Below are 22,873 nucleotides of genomic sequence, written 5' to 3'. Positions count from 1 at the left end.
AACCCTTTGTTTCCCAATCTTAGGGGAACTTTTGAAGAACTAGCTTGAAATGTGCCATCATTAATCTTAATCATGTGCTACTTTCCCCAGTGTGTGTGTGTATCACATAATTTAGGATGATGTATTGTCATCAGGCAAATCTCATCTCCTTCCCTCCAACATCAGTTCCCAAGCTTTATTAAGTGACTGCAAGAATGTGCCATTTATATAGAAAATTTGTTGTAAAAACCATTGTACTTGTATATTTTTAAATACATGAACAAAAATATTGGGTGTCATAATTTTCAATTCATTGATGAAATAAGCACCTCCTGCCCCTCCTCCCACCCCTCCTTCCCATCTTCAGACTTTATGACTCCTTCCCAGTTTGATGGGTGGCTGTCTGTGTAGTTCGTTTAATGACTGGCTGTAATGTGAGGGGGTCATTGAGGCCCTTTCCTGGTTTGCATCACAACTTGGGTGAACATAATCCTGTTCCAGTCATGTGTGACTGGGTCACTGGGAACTTGTGAGAGCCACAACTCCCAGCAGTAGTGTCATTCCATCAGCGACACAATGACCACAGATACCCCTATCAGCCTTGTACTGACACATACACCCCATCACTGACACACCCTGACACCTGCATATCAACACCCATACCCTGGCACCCACACACCTCTTTTCTTATATAGATGATGATTTGCAAAACTACGATTAAATTCATTCCTGATGTAGCATCCATCCTAGATTACAAATGAGCTCAGTTCATTTCTTGGCTATTAGCACCAGCTCTAACCTTCCTCCTAACTTCTTATCCATAAATCCAGTGCTCAATTTTGACCTTTGGACTTTCACTGTTTTGATACTTGTTCAATGATTTCTTTACTCTTTCAGAACTTCAGTCTGCTCTGACCCGTTGCCACTCCATGACAGCGGGCTCTGACTGTATTCACTATGAGATGCTCTGCCATCTTCTTCCTTAGAGTATTTATTGAATATTTATAACCAAATCTGGGATACTTAGTTTGACCTCAAGGCCTGTCTTGAGGCAAATTTTCTTCCCATTAAGAGGCTGTCTCAAGCTTTATTAGTATGTTTGTTTTTAATATTAATTTTTTGTTAACCATTTTTAAAATCTGCCATTTATTAACTTATAATTAATGTGCAACATTGTGGTTTTTAGAGCATAATTGTTGCCTCTTCCTCTCCCAATTTGGCTTTTATAAGTATCACAGCACTACTTACTTCTCAGCCTGGCATATGTGGAGGTGTACATTCATGATGCCTTATCAGTGGATAATTTGATTGCAGTCAACTTTCTTTAACCTAGAAAAAGTGTTTGACACTACCTGGAGATATATTAATCTAATTGTGTTCTTTGCCCTCCAAGTTAATTTGCAGCTTTTCTTTAAAGCTTTCTCTTTGGTCATTTTTGTGGTTTACTTCTGGACTACTTTCACTGCCTCTTTTTGTCAATATAAAGGCATATCCAAAGGTGGTGTTTTAAGCACTTCATCTTTCCTGGTAGTTCTTAACAGTCTCCCCACATCTCTACTGAATTGTTGATCATTTGCTGCTTTTTGTTGATGACCTCACTAGTTGCTGTTGGGCAAGAAATTTTCACTTTGTCAGCACTGACTTCAGTTTGCAATCAGTAATGTGCCTGGTCGTCGACCAGGAGGCCTGGTCGACGACCGGGCCGCGGGGACACTAAGCCCCGGAAGCACCTCAAGGTAGCCTCCTTGTCTTTCTCCAGTCACTGAGATAGGAAGTGGTAAATGTCTCTTGACTAGGTTGTGTTGACCAAACATAATTAACTAATGGGCATCAAGTGGAACAGAGATCTGCACCTTAGTGTGAGAAATGTATTATTCCACTAAGTCACGCATCTCGTAGGATGTCCTAATTTTCGGGCTATACAGAATTTTTGCTTTTTCATTGTTTCTTTGTTATATGTCACTCAATAAAATCCATTGTGAATCCAATTCCTTTAATATCACTGGCTTTATATACTTCTGCTCTCGTATTGGCATCCCGAATGATACATAGGACCTCTTGAATATTGTCACATTGCTATATAGATTTTTGGGCTTACTGCTTTCTTTTGGTAACTACTTAGGGGGATATTATACCCCCAGCAAACCCCAGAATTGAATTGTGTTGAGGCTTCAGATCATATAATGTTTTAGATAATAATAATACTAAATTGAAAAGGTAATAAAGAAATTTTTTCAATGCCGAATATACGTGGGTGTAATCAGTGAATAAGAATGTATCTAGTCAAATTTTGGCTTGTATGTTTGTATGGGTAACCAGTGAATACTTTTGGGTAAAATTTTTATTGGCTTACTCAAAGTAAAAAACTTTACTGGTATTTTTTTCACTAGCAGGATGAATAATACGTAACCATTATCTTCTAAATTTTCTATTGAAGCAATCATAGATGATGTATATAAATATTAAATTTTTTTCTATGTGATTACTAATACTTCTTTCTCATGAGTAAATTTAGAAATTAGTTCTTTCACTTTTGGCATTCTCTTGTTTTCCATGGGTTTATATCCAAGTTCTTTAGGCCTTTAATTGGCTGCTGCTTCTCAATCTTCATGAAGTAGTCAATCCAACTTTTTTATTTTATTTTCAGTTTTCTTTTACTCATATGCTTCGGTGGCCACCTCACAAGGTTATGTAACTCCTGTGATATGGCTATGTTGCTCTATTTAAGAATGAGGAGTTTTGTCCATAATTAATGTTTTGACTTGTGTTATTGCCTTTCCTGACCCACAGAGCCAATCTCTTCACTCTTTTTATGTATTTTATCCTTGCCATCTTTAACTCTTGTAGTTCTTGCTTGCAAGCATTTGTATTTTGCTGTTACGTTTTCCAGGTATGATTCATGCTTTTCAACTGCTTGCCAATGCCAGTTTATTATAATAGTATATTTTTATATTTTCTACAAAGTATAAATTAACAATGAAAGACATACAAACACATTCACACATGGTTTTGGTGGAGACCAAACCGTCGGTAGTCTGTGTTATACGACGACAAAGAGCACTGGGAAGATGGGACACCACAACCGTAGCTCTCATCCTGTAACTACACTTAGGTAATTACATACTCACACATACATATACATACAGTATGTATACAAATTTATTTAGTTTTATAACTAGACTGGTATCAACACACACTTAGAGAAGCTTTACCCAATTTAATTATTTTTAAGAGTGATTTTCCATCTAAGCTTTATTATAAAGACGTCATACAATTTAAAACACAGTATTCTGGGAGGAGCCCCTTGGTGGCTCCCTGAAGCTATCTCACTGAGAAGGCGGCTCCCCACTACTGGGCCACATCAGTTGCAGGTGTCCTGTTGGCCCACCAGAATCCAGAGCCAGAATCTGTCTCCCCCCCCTCTTATAAAGGTGCAAAATAGCAGGGGACTATAATGTCACCCTCACTGGGAAAGAATTAAAAAAGTCAGTGAAGGTTTATAGACAACTCTTAAGATTCATAGAAAATGAAGCATTGTAGCAGCCAAATGACTCTCCAGATGATTTACACAAAGCCGCTGGTTCACTCAAATCTGTCTCGAACCCCTGTAAGGTAAGTGTTGACAGTTGCCACAAGGCAGCCTGAAGCCCTGACCAATAGCCACCTCTATACTACATCCCCTACATGTGGTTGACACCACTTGTAGTGCACTTCAATGGTCACCTCCAGACCAACCATTGGAGGCAGCTGTGACCTGGGCTCAGAGCCATCTGGTGGCAGCTAACCTTACAGGGTTTGAGATAATTTTGAGTGAACCAATGGTTTAGTCTGAATCATTTATCAAGTTGTTTGGCCATTTCAGTGCTTCGTTTTTTATGAACCTCACAGTTGTCTGCAAATCTTCACTGACTTTCAGGATACTTTTTCAGTGAGTGTGACTGTAATAGTCTTCCTGCTCTCTGAACCTCTATGAGATGGGGGTGGGTGACCAGGTTCTGGTCTTGGACTCCAGTAAGCCAACAGGACACCTGTTGATGTCACTCAGTAGGCCGGAGGCTTCTCAGTGTGATAGCTTCAGGGAACTGCCAGGGACCTTCATCTCTCCCACATTAAAAAAATGATAAAGGCCAGTTAGTCTTTTAATTTTTATTTATTATGTAAACTTAAAATGATTCATATTATTTATATCAAAAGTAATGTTGGTGATTGTCACTAATGAGCATTTTATGCAAGGAAAAAGTCTCAGAACTATCTTTCATGAGTAAAGTCACTTGATTCCTGATCCAAAGACCTGGTCTACCCAGGATAGGATCAGTCATACCAGGAATATTTGCAAGCATTACTGCCAAGTGACAAAGGGGAAGGAAGATGCTCCTCAGTGCAACCCAAAAAGACCTCCAGAATGAACATTCATTGAAACTGTAAATAAAACTGCAAGCACTAATTTGCATTCCAAGTTAGCCCATACCCTCTTGGATGGCAGGACAAGTGGATCACATTAAAACACGGCACTAAACACAGCAAGCATCTTGTCGTTGTCTATTTCTGTGATAACTTTCAAGTTATTTTTGACTGGGTTATCTTTGAAACTTTGGTTTCTGCACTGTGGGCCAGTTTTTAATGTGTTAGTCAAGTGTATGAATATCTGAATTTTTCAAATTTAGCATACTGTATTTGAATGTCGTTTCTTAAGCCATTCAATTTATGCATTCAGTATTGATATACAGTATATTGAATTTATGCCAAGGCTTTTGTGTAGGTGATTGGTGTGGAAGCTGAGTCTGGAGGTTAATCCAAGGAGATGGGTCTGAAGATTGATCAAAGGAGATAGGTCTGAAGGCTGATTTAGATTTTGATCTCTTAGTGATTTAGCTTAGTACTAAGTCTGCCCCTTGTGTGTTTGGGTTAGTCAGTATTTGCTTCCCAGGGAGATTCAAGATTTCCTTTGGAGTTGTCCTCATTTTTTTTTTTTTTAACAGGTGGTTACAGGAACAGATGACTCTAACTTTCTTTAACTTTCTTAGCAGACTTAGAGCTTTCCCTTCCCATTACACATGTTAGGCTTACCCACTTATTCTCACTTGAACATGACATGGCAATTGCCTAACAACCAGGTACCAGGCAATTACAAGAAACAATAAGAAACGAAGACCTCAGAGTAGATATAATCCCAACACTTACACCAGAAGCTCGTGTGAACAGGATAATGTCAGCAGCGTATGGGAAAGTTAGTAAACATGAGAACATCATTCAAGAATCTAAACAGTGAGGCTTTCTAGTCCATACAAACTGCCTACGTGAGATCATTACTGTACTTGTATGTAGCTCCTGCATGACCTCACCATGAGGACATGTTGAGAGAACTCACCCTCACAACATTAGAGGAGAGAAGAAACAGAGGGATATGATACTATGTACAAGATCTTGAAGTGACTAGATAAAAGTGGATAAATGAAACCTGTTAAAGAGGTAGGATGAGGGGGACATCTGTGGAAGCTGGACTTGCAATTTAGTTGAAGAGATGTTAGGGAGTGTGGTTCAGGGAACAACTGAGGAATTTTAAATGAAATTAAAGCTTATATCTAAACTAACCCCCTCATTTTGTCCCAGCTCTTCCAATGCCATTTTTCATCCTGACTCAATGAGAGTAGGACAGGTACCTGAGGCCCCTGTTGCTTAGTAAGGTGTTGCCATCTGTTGGCAGTTTGAGATAGGAGCTAGGTGAGTTGACTAGAAAATTATCAAGAGAAATGCTTGACATTGCTTGCAGAACTTAAGTAGAGCATATAAGGTATTTTGAGTTCAAATATATGTTCATGCTAGTGGTCTTTTTAGGTAGAATCGAGTATTGTCCTGTCTCACTTCCTCAATTGTTCCTTGCTGGGAACATTTGAAAAGATATTTACATACACATACACATGCAAAAAGAGTGGCAGGAATCAACACAGTTGACAAGTGGGATTTTTGAAGCATGCAGATTCAAGAACAAGGGGCCATAGAATAAAGTTCAGGAAACACAATTGCAAAGAAATATAGTACTGTACATGAAAGTTCTCTTTTGCAAACAGAGTTTTGTAGGGTTGAAACAATTTAAATAATGGATGTTAAAACCATCAGCAGTTTCAAAGTATCATATGAAAAGATTAAGGTAAAAAATGGGAGAAGTGTAGCTCTCATCCTGTAACTACACTTAGATAATTACACACACACGCACACACACACACACACATGCATGTACACTTGAGTATATGTAATGTAATAAGGAAATAGTACAAGTTGTCAGATATTTTTTTTGCTAGTCTGAAAGAGGATGAAAGAGGTTATTTCTTAATATCTCCAGGAATCATATGGATAGCATGGAACCACTCGTCTCCACCGGCTCAGTCCTTACAACCAGCACGTCGCCTTCCACACGCTCCATTGGCAGGTTAGTCTTACTGCTTGGCTTCCATTTACGTGGAGCAACAACAATGCTTTAGTTGCTAATGATTATATTGTTTGTAGTTTGTATGAAAGGTATTTTTTTTATTAGGTATGTTTGTCATATACAGTATAGCATAAGGTTATTGCTCCCTCTTTCCTGTGCTTTTCCCTGTTTCACAGCAGTTGCTTGAACACACTTCAGCAGAGTGACTGCAAAGCTCAATTATCTTTTTATATTTACTTTTCAAACGTGCACTTAATTGTTGCCACCTTAAGGATCTTTTCTATTCTCCGTATTAAGTGATGAACAGAGTAGTTAAATATGCAAGCTCAGAAGGTTTAGTGCTAAAGCAGCAATGTTAGTTTCAGCTTTCCTAAGTTTGGAAGACATTAAAATAATGAAAGTGAATGATTTCAGTTTTGACATAGAAATTCCAAAAGATTCAATTGATTTTCTAAAGTTCTGGGCTGTGTTCCCAGGCACTACTCGTTGTTGTTTCAGGGTGCCTGATTTGTGTGTTATTGCTCAGCTGTTGATCAGTTTTCCCCAGTGCTGGTTTCTTGGCTTTGGAGGTAGTCTTTTTGCCCTGGAGCTAATCTCTTTGCCCTGGCTCTGACTTTTGTATGCCCAGAGCCTTAAGGGTTCTTTGCAAACATATGAGAGAGTCAGAATCTGTTTTTGACTGTCTTTTGGTTAGTGTGGGTCTCGGAGGTCTGAAATGATCCTAAGGTTTAGTGGCACCAACACACAAGTAGTGGGAACTACTGAAGTCTACCATACAAGAGTTTCTAACATTATACATTTATGACACTTACTCATTGCACTGACATAAAATAATCACACACATTCCAAGTTCCTCATACTGCCAGGCACTCAAAACCCCTTTACCATCTACTCCCAGCCAGCTTCTCCAACCCAGCCAGCTCCTCCCATTCAACCGACTCTTCCCACTCAACCAGCTCCTCCCTCCCAGCCAGCAATATTAAATTTATATATTATCATTCGTATGGATTTTAGCATTAATTGCATTTCTTGTTAATGTTGGTATTGCTTTAATGGCTTTGGTAACATATTTTGGTGCAAATTCTGATTATAAATACAATATGCATCATCATCGATACTGATGACCATTTACCATACAAGTTTACTGCTTACTGCACTTCTCCTGTAGTGCCATTCTCGACACAACCCACATGGGAGCTCTTGTTCATACCCTCAGCCACTCTCCACTTGGGCTAAGCACTCTCCCTATGTACTGGGCACTTACCAAATGCATTTTGCCTCTCCACATGCATTATACATTCCCACATTTACTGGGCACCCTCCACATGTGCTGGGCACACTACACATACACTGGGCATATCCCTTATTTGCCAGCACTTTTCATATGCACTAGGTACTTTGCAGGTTTGCTGCCATTTTCCAAACTGCCAATTGTCATAGCTGCTTTGCATGTTCCACACCTGCTGCCACTTCTCATACTATGCACTTCATTTAATATAGGGTTCAGCTAGAAGCAGCAAAAGAAGCTAATACAAACCAAAATGAGATGGATTTTGGCCAGTTATACTAAATATCTGGCATAATGACAGCTGGATTAGTGAGTTTGGTCTGTGTTATGCTTGTTGCACTTTTGCTACCAGATAAAAATATATCACTGTAGTGGAGAACTGGCTGCCTATCTGTACTGCATTTGTAGGTTTCCGCTTCATATTTATTTACTATATTCTTTTGCTTTGAGGGCTACTCAGCTAGTCATTTAAATCCAGGTACCACACCAGTCACAACCACCTACTGAAGACCAATAACATTATCTGGCCCTCTCAGTTAAAGCAATGGGAATCTGGGGGTACTTGATCACCACAGTAATTGATGGGAAAACACTAGAAAGGAAGTGCATAACAAAACAAGAACACTAATGCATTTCACTACTTTCAGCCCTCAGTTTTTGACAAATAACCTGCTTTATGTGTGTCTTAAGCTGCTTTTGCAAAAGATTTTATTGGCCTCTTTTTCTCCACTAATTTGTTACAATCTTTACCTTTCTGTCACTTCATTAGCTATCCTCCCTTCCTTCCATGGCTTTCAAGTAGTCCTAGAGCCTATGGACATTGTTCTTCCTAAATATCTTTTAGAGGCAGAGCCTAGATACTGGTGCTATCTCCGACATACTGGTGTTATCTCCGACATACTTACAACAGTGGAGATAGTACTTCACTACTTCACAATAGTAGTAGTATAGCGGATGCCAACAAATTATAAACCAATAGCTGTAAAGTCACACATCATCAAAATTTTTGAAAAAGTGCTAAGAAGTATGATGACAAAACACATGAAAATGCACTGTCAATGTAACACTGGTCAACATGGGTTCAGGACACGGCACTCCTGCCTCTCACAATTGCTAGTCCATGTATCTTAGATGCCATGAAAGACAAGAAAAATGCTGATGCAATACAATACTGTATACGCAGATTTTGCAAAAGCCTTTGACAAAAGTGATGATGGTGTTATTGCAAAGAAAATGCGAAAATAAGGAATTACTGGCAAAGCAGGGAGATCGATCTTTAACTTCCTAACAACAGAACCCAGAGTGTAATAGTCAGCAAAGTAAAACCTGGATCATTCACCATGAAAAGCTTAGTCTCTCAAGGTACTGTGCTTGCTCCAGTACTTTTTATCATCCACATATCAAAAAGACAAGGATATAAAGTATAACACTGTATCATCCTTTGCAGATGACACAATGATTTTCATGAGAGTAGATAATATAGAGGACACTCAGTTTAACCACACTATTGAAAGAAAAAGAAAAGTAAATGATTTAGGAGTAAACACATTGGAAGATGTTGCTTTTGAAGAATGTAATGAAGTAGCTGTTACAACTGCAAGAAAAATGACAGGTTGGATAACAAGAAACTTTAAACCAAAACATGCTGTACCAGGGATACTTTTCAAGACACTAGTGGTCAAGACTTTTCAACACTGTCCTCCTACACATATGTGGCATAACTGGCTGACCTCTTGCAGTGTGATCAAGAGAGAACTTGACAAAGACCTTTGAAGGATACATGATCAACCAGACTGTGACTCATGTCAGGCTGCATGCAGCCACATCGAACATCCTGGTTGATCAGTCTGCCAACCAGGAGGCCTGTTCAGAGATCAGGCCACGGGGGATGTTGAGTCTCATCTGTTGTTGTTTTCTTGCATGTTGTGTATTTAATTTGTTTGGCTGTGATACAGTGTTCATCACCCTTGATTAGTTTAATTTTCGGGTCCTCTATAACTTCAGCTTCCCTTTCCCGTATATCCTGATTTGTTCTCTGTGGTGAAATCATGTGTGTCTACACCATTTGTATCATGTGCCGAGTTCAGTCTCACTTTCTCCCCATCAAGACTCGCATCTTCCTGGTCTTGTTTTAGCTCGTTAATCTGGTCTCTATATCTTTGTCTTTGGCATTTTGCTGCTGCTGCTCCTCATATGCACCTTCTTTGACATGTAGTCATGTTTGTTTCAGTTCTTTATCCCAATTCTTTGTTTGTCTACTTTTACATTTACACTTTACTTTTTCATATAAAGGTATCACTTGTGCTAACATTTCTAAGAGTGGTACAGTACCTCTGAGCCAAAATACAGTTTTATTCATATGTCTTACCTGAAATCCTACCTTGCATTTTTGTATCTCGATTAATCCCAACACTTTCCTGTCTTTTTATCTACTTTTCACAAATTTCTGCAGTCTTCTGTACCTTTACCTCAAAAAATGGTATTACAGTATTCATTCTCTTTGACCCACTCTACCTCCCTGTGTTTTGTTGTGATAAAGTTGTGTGTATGGAGTGTGACTGTATTGATATGAAATTGACTACCAAGTGGCAGCAATAAATCCTATGCAGAACTGGTTTGGGGCTACTGTTTCTGTGGTGGTGGCTGAAGTCTTTTACAATGCATGTTTGATAAGCTTGTAATTTTTTTGTATTATACTTCTATTTTGTTAATTATTAAATAGCGAATACAGTTTTGCATATAAATGTCTTACATATGAACTCTTGAAATAACATTATATCACTACAGGTGATTTGACACATTTATGCTGATTGCTTTAAATGAATCCAGAAAAGGCAGGTAGCTATATTTCCATCAGAGATGGGGAAAACACACACACACACAAAGAGTGACACTCTGAGAAAGATTGGCACTTGAAGTACCAGGTCATATCACACTCCAAAATAAAGCATATTTCTGCCTTTGGCCATCCGTTCACACAGATCCACACCAAGTGTATCTGTTGTGGACTTGCTGAAAGTGTGGCTCACAGTGCTTGTTGTGTTTACAATGTTTCTAAGTGGAAACACTTCCTGAGGTGACAGTTGTTTTTCTGACAAGGGTGTTCATTATAGTCGATGCACGTAATCCCAGTATTGTCTTTGTAGGTATTGTGTGTAAAGAAGCACCAAGAAGAGAGTAGAATTTAATGTTGGATATCATTTCATCTGTAGGGGCTTTATGAAATATATTCAGGGCTATTACTACTACCCTGTATAGTAGTATACAGGGCTATTATATAAAAATATATACATCCGTACCATAAGCCATAGTAAGGATGGCCTTTATTTTAAAGATGCGAAATGGGTGAAGGAAGGGGTCAGGTGGGATATGGTCAGAGAAGTGGAAGTGAGAGATTATATGCTAAAATTGTTATTTATAAAGCAATATTCCAACACTACAAGACACTATCAAAGGGAATGCCAGAAAATTTAATATTGCTACGGTCTTGCTAAATTATTATAGTACACTACTTCATAAGTACAAGTTGTACTACATATCTCACATTCACCTCACTATTTTTATCCTACCTTAAAATTTCATGTACAGTGCAGGTATAAAATATGATAAGCCTGCAGAGAAAAAAATTATTCCCTCCCATTTATTTTCTTATACTGTATTGTTAAAATGCATTCTCTGATCATGGGGAACTAAACAAAATATTGTATGGGACATACTTTGCTGTAATGGGATGAGGCAGTGTGGAAATATTCACAGGCTGAGAGAGGACACGCCAGCAATGGTCTGCTTCAGCCGAGCAGTGAGGTGGGGGCTGCTGCAATTATATTTTTACATAATTATTTCATTGTTTTTCAATAGGTTTATATCTAGTTTTTTTTTTTTGCAGTGATGTTATTCAGTGTTTAATTTGAGGAATTTATATACAGTAGTTAAAGGTGTGGAACATCGCTATGCTAAAAAATATGGTGCTCTTATCTTATAACATGTATACACCAGTATTATATTCTTAGATAAAACAATTTTTTGGCTGTTATTTCACTATATACACACACATTATATAAATTCACCTATATATTTTTATAAACCGTAATGAACTACTAAGTAATTTTGATGTGTGGTAATTAAATCCTAGCACAGTATAGAGGTACAGTGCACTCTATGACCAGCTGACTCTTAAGCAGCCGATGTCACTTGACACACCAAAATACCCAGAAATATACAATGTACATCACTATTATTACTTCAGACACTGCTATTATTATCAGATTCTTGTTACTAAATAATGAATATGAATAAATTTCCACTTGATAATTTTCTAAAGGAGCATGAGGTCACGTGACACGATGGGTAAATTCACCAACCTCGGCTGTGTGCTGTGAATGTCTGTCTCCTGCTGTAAACATCATAACTAGCATTGTGTTCACTGATATCTGAATCTTGTACATAATTTCTATTACAGTCTGGATCATCTATGACACTATTAACACAAAGTAATTGCAGTTACTCATTTTATTTATGATTATTAAGTGGTGTTGTGGCCCTGACTTGTGCAGCTGTGCTGTGAGCTGCAGCTGCATGTGCCAGCCTTGGTTGCTCTGGCAGATTTGAGGCACTCACAGCCAGGAAGAATGCAGACAATTGTTTTCAAGATGACATCTGTTTACTGGAGTCCTGAAAAACAAGATGTGAGCCCCGTGTACCCGCAGGAGTTTTGAATCTTACAGTATTCTGACGCATGAAATGTAGGGTGGTGCACCCCGTTTTCCCATGATATCACAGCTGTGCAGTACAGGGATTAAAGTCTACTCTGTTCTTGGTGTATGTACATCATTGTAAGCAGTTTGGCCCTTTACTATATACCTATTGCAAATGTCATTTGCTGTCTTTTCTCTGGTGAGAAGGAACCATAGTTCTGACTGTTTTTGCTCGCTTTCTGCATTCCCTAATTAAATATACGTATTTAAGATTTAGGAGAGTTTATATAATGGGCTCTGGAACCATTGTTCCAAAAACTACTTACAAATTCAGTGTATCTTGTGAAAAGAATTCACTCACTATGTCTCATTGTCATATTATCATGATGAAATTAAAAGTGAACACAGTAATTTTTGTTGGTAGTTTTCCCCATAGACTAAATAAGAGTCTGTGACCATATTTTATTATTATTTATTTAAGAAGGGATTCATTATTTTTTATTTCTAGAGTTAATTGTTTACAGTACAGTAATAGATTCTAGTTCATAGTCTGATTATAAAATTATCCAAGTCAAAATGACTCGGTAACACAAACAGTATGAACAACATATCAAGAGTCGTTTAACACTGCTGATGATGGAGATTGGCCCTACTTCAAATAATTCCATGAATAAGCTGGCAAGAACAGCTCTAGTTGGAGACCTCATTATCATGCCAAGTTTCTAGGAAGAGTCCCTTCAGTGGCTCCCAGAAGCTACCTGTATGATAGCTTCAAGCATAAGGCACTCCACCAGGCCTTTATGGGCCACAAGTTCCTACTAGGGCCCAGGATTGGAATCTGGCCACCTTAATAGAGCAAGGGAGTCTGGGAATAATACCCAGGTAAAAAAAAAAAAAGAATTATCTGAAAGATTGCGCGTCCCAAAATGAGCAACTACTCGGATAAACATTGGCAGCTCTGACACAAACTTATATACTTACTCTTTGTCTAGACCCAACTGCTATTCTGTAATACTCATCTGCCACCTGATGGCAGACCCAGCTACTCAGTGGTGTTGAGAGAGGACACGCCAGCATACTGTATTATATTTGTCATGGTGCATTAGTTGGCTCCTAATTCCCCCCCCCCCCCCCCCTTTTTTTTTTTTTGCCTCTGCTGTCTCCCTGTTTGGTACTGTAGTGACACCTGGTCTGTTTCGGCCTGATGTACGAGATTCCTTGGTCGCATATTTGGTCCCTGGCATCTGGAATACTACTTTGGTATGACACAGGTCTGGGTGTTCTATGATTGGGTTCCAGCATCTTTACCTGTCTCAATGACTGGCTGGTTTCACCATCTAGATGGTCGGTTTGTCTGCTAGCAGTGGTCCATGGTTCATTTTTTGGTTAACAGAATCCTTGTCGGTTGTTTATGGTCCACATTTTTTCATTGCAGATTTGGTCTTGGGTGGGTTGTGATCACTGAAATGTGTGTTCCTGTTTTTTGGCAGCAACCTTGGCTAGTATCTGTCACTTCTGTTTTATAAAGACCTAAAGACTTTCTCATTGGCCTTTCACCTGTGTTGTTTTCTGGCTGATCTGTGTAATGATTTTGTGCACTTCCTTGTCTCTTGTGTGCTTTTCTGTTTTGGGTGTGTTTCATTTGGCTAGAGTTGGTGGCAGTTTTGGAGGGGTTACTGTTGTGCTTTGTCCTTATTGGCCTCTGGTCTTTAATCCTGCACTCTTGTGGTTCTTGCTTTCTGCAGTTACGTCGGTCTGGTCTTTTCCGGTTTAGGGCTTGCCTCGCTTGTTAATACACTTCTGATTCACGAGTTTGGTTGTGCAGGTTTGCAAGCATGGCTTGCCGACTCTGCTTGTGGTTGGTCTGCTCACTTTGATAGGGTGGGCAGTCATCGACATATCCTCCCGTTGATTACATGGGCTGTTTGGTCATCCTGGAGGTGTTCTGTTTAACCGAAGTTTGTTGAGTCTCTGTGCCTTTTCTCTCTGGGTTGGTGTTTTTCCTGTTGTTTTTGCCTGGGATAGTTTCTAGTGCCAGTGAGCTATTCATCCTTATTGGCTGGTTTAACCTTGCTTTCTGGACCTTTGGGCTTGATATGCATTTCTGAGCATCTTCAATGGCTCCTGCTTCTTCCATAGTTTAGTTGGATGCTATTCCATGGGTGTTAGGACTTATCTGCCATTCATTCTTTGTGGCATTTGTGGTTCATTACCCCCTCAATCTGTTGTCTCTGCATGTATTTTGGTGAGTTAAATTCATGGGAGCTACTGAAGGGAACCCTTCCAGAAATGCAGTGTTGAAAGTAATGAAACCTCTTTCTAGTGGGTCCCCTTTGGTGGCTTCCAATTCTTGCCCTTCCCTCCTTCCCATAGGTCTCTGGGTTTGCATTTGGGTGGTACATGTCTAAAAGGGGGGTCAGCTGGCTGAGGCCCCGAGTTTCTGGGGCTATGTTACCAATTAGCAGTTTGGTCTGGACTACAAGTGCCACATAATTTGTCAGTGTTACCAATGTTTTACATGCAGATGCTTCATTTCAGGCACTTTTATCTTTCTGATTGTTTTTTTCTTTTGGTTTGGGTTGATCTTGTATCTGCAGACTCCCTTGCCTTTATTGAGTAGATCAGATTCAGGTTCTGATATACAGTAGGCACTTGTGACATACAAGGACCGGGTAGGATGTTTCAGATTTATTGCTACTCTTAAGTGGGTAGCCTCAAGAAGCTACCAAAGGGATCAACTATAAGAGGCATTTCACTATATTCTCTGAAAGTAGTTTTTGGCAAATTGAGAGTGAAAGCAGAAATAGTTGTGTGTGTGTGTATAATGTATGTATGTATGTATGTATGTATGTATGTATGTATGTATGTATGTATGTATGTATGTATGTATGCAGGCATGTATGTGTTGATCAGGTCAGTGGTATGGTTGTAAAGTAGAGGAAGGTAGTTTCTTCTTCAGTTGTGTTCTGTATTTGTTAATTGTTAACATGATCAAAATTCAACTTAAATTTTTTATGTCTTTCCCTCTTGTCACATGGTTGACCTGAGTTAGCAGCGAGTAATTCCATATAAACTTGCTGTCATTATTACTTTTGCTGTACCTATTAACTGCTCTGTATTGTGAGATATGCTAGCCTGGGGATACTTTTATTAGTTGTCTTCATATTATCAAACAACTACTAGTAAATATTAGTAGTGTTAATAGGATTGGTCTAGTTATTACAGTACCATTCTTACTGATAGTTATTCATAATTTCTAATGTTCACTGGTATAATATTTATGCTAGTGTTAAGATTCTTTGATAAGTTACTGTAAATAATAGTACTATATTACCTTACTAGTTTGAATGATTATTATGTAAAGCTATAAATTATGATGAGTGATGTGTAATACAGTGAATTCCTTATTTACTGAGCTTAGTTCATCTTGTGTATAATTGTGATATGGCAGCTAGTTCATAAGCTATGTTCAAGACAAATATTTATAAAGAATAGGTGTTGAAATATGCACAGGTGTCCTCAAGGAAAATAATCTCTTGCAGCAATGTGACCACACTCACGACCAACGGGGGGCTGTCTGCCCTTCCTCCACCACCCAAAACTGCACCAACCCTCACCATCCCACCAAAACACCCTACCCAACAGCAAATTCCTTCTCCTACATTGACAACCTCTCCTCCAATTGTTTCTGTAGCATCTCCAACTACTACTACTACTCCTCCTCCTCCTCCTTCAGCACAGCCCCCCACGCCATCCAAAATGAGTCCAGGCAGTGTGATTAAGAATTTCTTCAAGTGCGTACGCTTGCCAACCATGAGAATGACTTCTATTTCATTTATTTCTCTGATTGTGATATGATTGTTAACTAACTGGCATGATGTTTGTTAGATGTGCCTTCATAACCAAGTTACTTTAACAAATATTTGCAACAAATGAAAGTGCTGTATTTAGGTAAGAGTACAGAATAGAGCTTTTCATTTATAACAAAAAAGCATGTGTTTCTTCATTCTCCATCTTTGACAGTATATTTTACTGCTAACAATTTTTTTCATCTAAAACAAATATTTATATATATACAGTACTGTATATATATATATCTATGTATATATATATGTATATATATATATATATATATATATATATATAATATATATATATATATATATATATATATATATATATAATATATATATATATATATAATATATATATATATATAAAATTTATATATATATATATATAAAATATATATATATATATATATATATATATATATATATATATAAAATATATATATATATATATATATATATATATATATATATATATATATATATATATATATATATATATATATATATATATATATATATAAAATATATATATATATATATATATATAAAATATATATATATATATATATATATATATATATATATATATATATAAAATATATATATATATATATATATATATATATATATATATATATATATATATATATATATATATATATATATAAAATATATATATATATATATATATATATATATATATATATATATATATATATATATATATATATATATATATATATATATATATATATATATATATATATATAATATATATAATGCTTATATATAATGCTTATATATATATTATATAATGTCAAAAGGCATGTCCTAGTGAAGGAAACGGATTGCATTAATAGCACGTGTTATGTTCGTTGTTCAGAGATTTATTTATAAATAATCCTAGTGAATGGATTCAAGGTACAAGTTTATGCATAATGTTAAGCTACTGGAAAAAATTAGACCTAAACAACTGTCATGCCCTTGAAATGTGCTAGACAAGGTAAGAGCATACAGCAATACTTTGTGGCAGATGGATTTCACTGTGGGCAAATGTCAGGTAAAGGACATGAGAGGGAGCCGGTCGGCCGAGCAGACAGCACACTGTACTTGTGATCCTATGGTCCCGGGTTCGATCCGACGAGAAACAATGGGTAGAGTTTCTTTCACTCTATGCCCCTGTTACCTAGCAGTAAAATAGGTACCTGGGTGTTAGTCAGCTGTCACGGGCTGCTTCCTGGGGGTGGAGGCCTGGTCGAGGACCGGGCCGCGGGGACACTAAAGCCCTGAAATCATCTCAAGAAAACCCTCAAGAAGAAGGGTACAGAGTAAATATAACCAGGCCACATTGAGCTTACAATTTGCATGGTTACCTTGTGAATAGACTCTCAAGAACTGGGGCAAGAAGAGATATACAGTACAGGGGTTCTTCTTAATAAACCCTATTATAAAGTGTCATCAAAGAACACCAAGGGCATTTATTAACCAATTTAAATTAATTAATTTTACCTTGAAAATTATTAATGCATACCAAAACAAAATTTCATTATGTATGTTTGACTTAAATTACCAAATACAGTATAGAATTTGTATGGTGTTCTGATCTAAAATAAACCCAATATTGATAAAAATAGATGCAGAAACATGCAAGTAAATGACTTCTGACTCTTAAATATAAAAGTAAGAGTAGAAGTTGAGGAGAGGTTGGTGGCATTATACTGTGTATACAAAAATTAGAAGACATTAGTGATGACCATGTATAAACCTTTGACCGTAAAGGAAAAATTTGCTAAGGAGGAATTTTGAGATTGAAACATGAAGATCAAGGAATTGTTGATAAAATAATTTACTTGTAGTTACAAGCAATTTTTGCCTACACCAGTGGACAATTCAGTACATTACAATACATTCAATACATTACAATACAAGACCGTCAGTAGTTTCAAAGCGTTATATGACAAAGAGTGCTGGGAAGACGGGACACCATGAGCGTAGCTCTCATCCTGTAACTACACTTGGGTAATTACAGTATGACAAAGATTATAGGGAAGATAGTACACCACGAGTGTAGCTCCTATTCTGTTACTACATTTTCAGTAATTACACACCTTGTTATTTACTGCTGTTTTATAAAATAATGAATGGATATACACACTAAAATCACAATTGCGTGATGCATTAAATGAACAAATCCACATCCAAATATCCAAATTAATGGATATGTTTTCCTGTTAATCATAATTTTTGCAACAAGTTTCTGGTGTCATCCAGTAAATCTCTCTGAATTTTAATGGCAAATACAATTTCTCTATTTTATTAGTGGACTTGATATTAAAATTCTTTAATTTTCTTATTCGCTTGAGTGGTATATAAATTGAACGGCTATCTTTGCAGTATTAATAATGCAAATAGAACATGTTAATTAATTTAAAAAGTTTATCTCTTAAATAAATGATATAATCTTTGCTGAGCTGTGCTTGCTTCACAGATGGGTTCATAATTGTCCCAGGATGTTAAGTTTTGTATTTATTTGCATTATTTATTCAAAGAAAACTGCAGAGAAAGCTGGATATGATTTGAAAGTTTTGTTTGTTATTGTGCCACTTGTCTTGACATAACCATTACTGTTTTCTTCAGAGAAAGTCCTTTAAACTCTGTGAAAATAAACAAATATTCATTTCTTATAGCGATGTACTTGTAAACACTCGATGTTCCGCACTTGCTCGTCATTGGTGGTTGATGCCTTGTGTGTGCTAACAAATTAAGTATCACTTATTACACAGACTTACAATAAACATTATTTAATTACATCAGTGAAGGTTCTTTTATTAATTTTTTATTGTTAAATTTTAATATCCTATACTGTATTTAATGTCATTGCTGTACGCTTGTAACAGTGTTCTTAAAATTCTGTATGAAAGCATATTATTTAATATGCAACATATAGTGGTAAAGACTGGTGAAGTATGTGTAATGATTGAAGGCGGTGCCACATTGGGCGGTGGGAACTCTGTGTAACCTGATGTGTAGCCTGGTGCATTCATCTAGGTCGTTTGTGCCACCGAGCCGAGATGAAGAGAGTGAAACCCAGAGAAAAGCTCATGCTAAGATGGTACGGTCGACCCGGAGATCTACGCAAGGAGTTACTCTTGAGGATATCAAATCTGCTGAGCAGCTTATGAAAAACAAGCAACAGCAGGTATCCGTAAGTATTTAATGCAGTATTTAAATGCAACACGTTTTTAGTTTTACAAATTCAAAGTAAAGTACTACTGTATATATTTAAAATAGTGTATGGAAATTTTTGGTGAATTAGCATAGTGCTGAATGAACACGTCTGAATGAATGAAAATTTTGTTGGGTGATATCAAACAGCTGTGGTAAAGCTGTTAACATACTTTCTGTATCAAATATTATATAGGTATTACAGCTTACCAAAGGAGTATAATACAAAAATATTATTGTTCATAAAACTAAACATGTAAAGTAGATTACCAATCATGTAGATTCATTGGGACTGTACACTTTTCTGTGGAGAGCCCCTTCGGCTCCCCGGAGCTATACCGGGCTGATGTGTATATATTAGACCGTGGCAACAGTCATTCGAAGGAGTTCTAGGCCTACCGGGGACCAAAGCCAGAACCTGGCCCCGTCAAGAGAGGCACGAGGAGCAATGGCCTAAAGACATCCCCATGTAATTGGAAGCAGTCTTTGTCTGCCATCTACCAGTTCAGGCACCCAGAAAGGTAGGAATTCCAAAACAAACTACTGCTGATCAAAGACGTTGCAAACCGAAATCCGAACCAGTAAGAAGAACTCCCAAATCAAAACCAAGGAAACAAGTATGACGTCACCACAAACACTGTAGATCCGTCTGCGTAAACCCCCCTCCCCGGGAGGGGGATGGGGGGGGTCCCAAACCTCCACGCTGACCGGAGGGAGGGAGGGATGCTGGGGAGCTTCCGGGTCTCTTCCAAAAAATGGCATTTCATTACATTCAACGCTGGTTTTCTGTGGAGATCCCCCTCGGCACCCCGGAGCTACCTAACCAAAGATACAGAAAAAGAGGGACTTACCCGGGAGGCGGTTGTCACTCGCTCCTCAACTCGAAGTTGAGACAACTGGCTGCAACCTGCAACCCAAGGCTACACATGCCCGAGAAGGGCTAGAAACATTAAGGAGATTCCGTGCGGCCAGGACCCTGTTCGACCTCCAAAAGCCCCATGCCCGAATGTCAGCCCAGCACATATTCCCCAAAACAGCAGCCAAAGCCGCGAACTTACGAACGTTGTGGGCACGGGGATAGACCGCAGGCTGGCTGGACTGAATAATCCTGCAGACGTCCTGGGAGACCCCGCGCCCTGGAACAGGGAAGAAGGGAATCCGGGTCCACCCAAATCGCGTCCCCTGCCACGGAGGCCGGGGTGTGCAGATAATGGCGAGCAGCCACAACCAGACACAAAACATGATGCACCCCCAGCCGAACCAACCAAGCATCAACAACCTAAGAACCCCGTCGGAACGTAGCAGATCCATTCTTTGCCAGAAAAGAAGGCTGTAAACGAACGAAACGACCACCAGGACCGAAAGAGCAGAAACCCCTGCGCCAGATGAGAGCATGAAGCTCCCCGACCCGACCCCCCAGAGGCCAATGCCAACAAGAAAAAGACCTCTTTGCGTCGGTGTGGCCAGTTATCTTGAGGTCATCGCGATGATTTCGGGGCTTAGCGTCCCTGCGGCTCGGTCCTCGACCAGGCCTGCTTTTTGTTACACACCCCCAGGAAGCAGCCTGTAGCAGCTGTCTTACTCCTAAGTACCTGTTTACTGCTAGGTGAACAGTTGCATCAGGGTGAAAGAAACTGCCCATTTGTTTCCGTCTCCACTTGGGATCAAATCCGGAACCTCAGGCTATGAATCGGAAGCACTGTACACTCGGCTGTTAGGTGCCCCTGGTTGAGGCGTCTCCCGGTATATGTGGCGCCCTTCCCCAACTGCAAGGCCATCAAGGTCGATGCCTTTCAGCAGGACTATTCGAGGTGGGGGTTATCTGTACCCCCTTCTCTGGTTCAGCAGTTGCATTGGGTTCTGTCTTGGTTGGAAACTTACCAGGGAAGAGTAGTCCTGTTGGCCCCATGGTGGCCAGCCCAGCCTTGGTTTCAGGTGCTGCTTGCTCGGTGTCCAAACTTGGTGTCCAAACTCGGTGATCTTTCCGTGGCTCCGCCTCTTTCAGCAGATTGGTCCGGTCCGGTATGTGGCTGATTCGATCTTCTCCAATCTTTGCATCTAGTCTTCCAGACGTGGGTTTATCACCACTTGCATGGTGATCAGGTGGCTTTGTTGATGGTGTCCCACCTGCGTGTTTCATCTCGGCGGTAGTACAGTATTACTGTAGTTACATGTACAAAATCTTGTTCCTAAATGTTCCTTTCATCACTTTTTGTCTCTTTGTTGATTGACTTCGATTTCTGTTTGGGTTGTTTTGTCCATTCTGTATTGGCTATTTCAGAACGGTCATCTTATGCCGAATTCTGTCCCCTTATTTGGTGCTGCGCTGGTGGAACCGCCTCGGCTTGCATTCAGGGTGGATGTCACTTCTGCTCTGTTCCGCAAGCTTTCTTGTGCGTTGTTACACCTCTAGCCTGCTCATACACTGCCTGAGTAGTCCTGGTCGTTGGACCGGGTGCTCTCTCTCCTCTTTCTTCCTTGGTTTGTGGTGGTCCCTTCGGTTCAGGATTGTTTTTCTAAGGCTCTCTTTCTTGTTGGCATTGGCCTTTTGGGGGTCAGGTCGAGGAGCTTCATGCTCTCCTCCGGTGCAGGGGTTTCTGCTCCTTTTGCCCTTGTGGTCGGTTTGTTCATTTGCAGCCGTCTCCTCCTTTTTTAGCGAAGAATGAGACTACTGCTTTCTGGAGGGGTCCTGGGTTGTTGATGCCTGGTTGGTTTGACTAGGGGTGCATCATATCTTGTGTCTGGTTGCAGCTCTTCGTTGTTATTTGCGTGCCATGGCCTTGGTGGCTGAGGATGCTCTTTGGGTGGACCCAGTTACCTTCTTCCCTGTTCCAGGGCGCAGGTCTCCCAGGTCGTCAGCAAGATTATTTGGACTAGCCAGCCTGTGGTCTATCCCTGTACCCACGACGTTCACAAGTTCATGGCTTTGACTGCTGTTTTTGGTAACACGTCCTGGGCTGACATTCAGGCACAGGGTTTTTGGCGGTTGACCAGGATCCTGGCCACACAGTACCTTGTTAATGTTCCTGGCCCTACTTGGTCGTGTGTAGCCTTGGGTCGTAGGTTGCAGCCAGTTGTCTCGACTTGCCTCGACTCGACGAGTTGAGGAGTGAGTGGTAACTGCTTCCCGGCTAAGTCCCTCTTTTTCTTGTCCCTGGTTAGGTAGCTCTGGGGAGCCGGAGGGGCTCTCCGCAGAAAACCATCGTTGAATGTAATGAAAGGCTATTTCCTGGGCGAGTCCCGGAGGCTCCCTGACAACCCTCCCTCCCATTGGTTGTCTGTTTTTTTGTGTTTTTGACATTCAGCCTCTGAACTGAGGGTGGATAGCTGGCATGGGGTCTGGGGTTCCCCCCCTTTCCCCTTTCTGGGAGGGAAGAGCTGCGCAGACAGGCGGCGTGGTGGTGGG

The 22,873-nt window shown here is 39.3% G+C and overlaps 1 protein-coding gene across 1 annotated transcript in view; it reads left to right on the top strand.

The window, feature by feature from the left end:
• LOC123755300 (Myosin binding subunit) overlaps positions 1–22,873 on the top strand; it is a 358,923-nt gene that overhangs the window by 133,203 nt on the left and 202,847 nt on the right. Inside the window, exons 12-14 of the mRNA XM_069327906.1 lie at positions 6,320–6,406; positions 15,931–16,182; positions 19,291–19,447. Coding sequence (XP_069184007.1) covers positions 6,320–6,406; positions 15,931–16,182; positions 19,291–19,447 — 496 coding nt within the window. The remainder of the gene's footprint in view (positions 1–6,319; positions 6,407–15,930; positions 16,183–19,290; positions 19,448–22,873) is intronic.

This window comes from Procambarus clarkii, chromosome 20 (assembly GCF_040958095.1).
Source record: "Procambarus clarkii isolate CNS0578487 chromosome 20, FALCON_Pclarkii_2.0, whole genome shotgun sequence".
Classification (NCBI taxonomy): Eukaryota; Metazoa; Arthropoda; class Malacostraca; order Decapoda; family Cambaridae; genus Procambarus; species Procambarus clarkii.
Note: the sequence above shows the minus strand (reverse complement) of the source record. Positions and strands in the feature narration are given on the sequence as shown.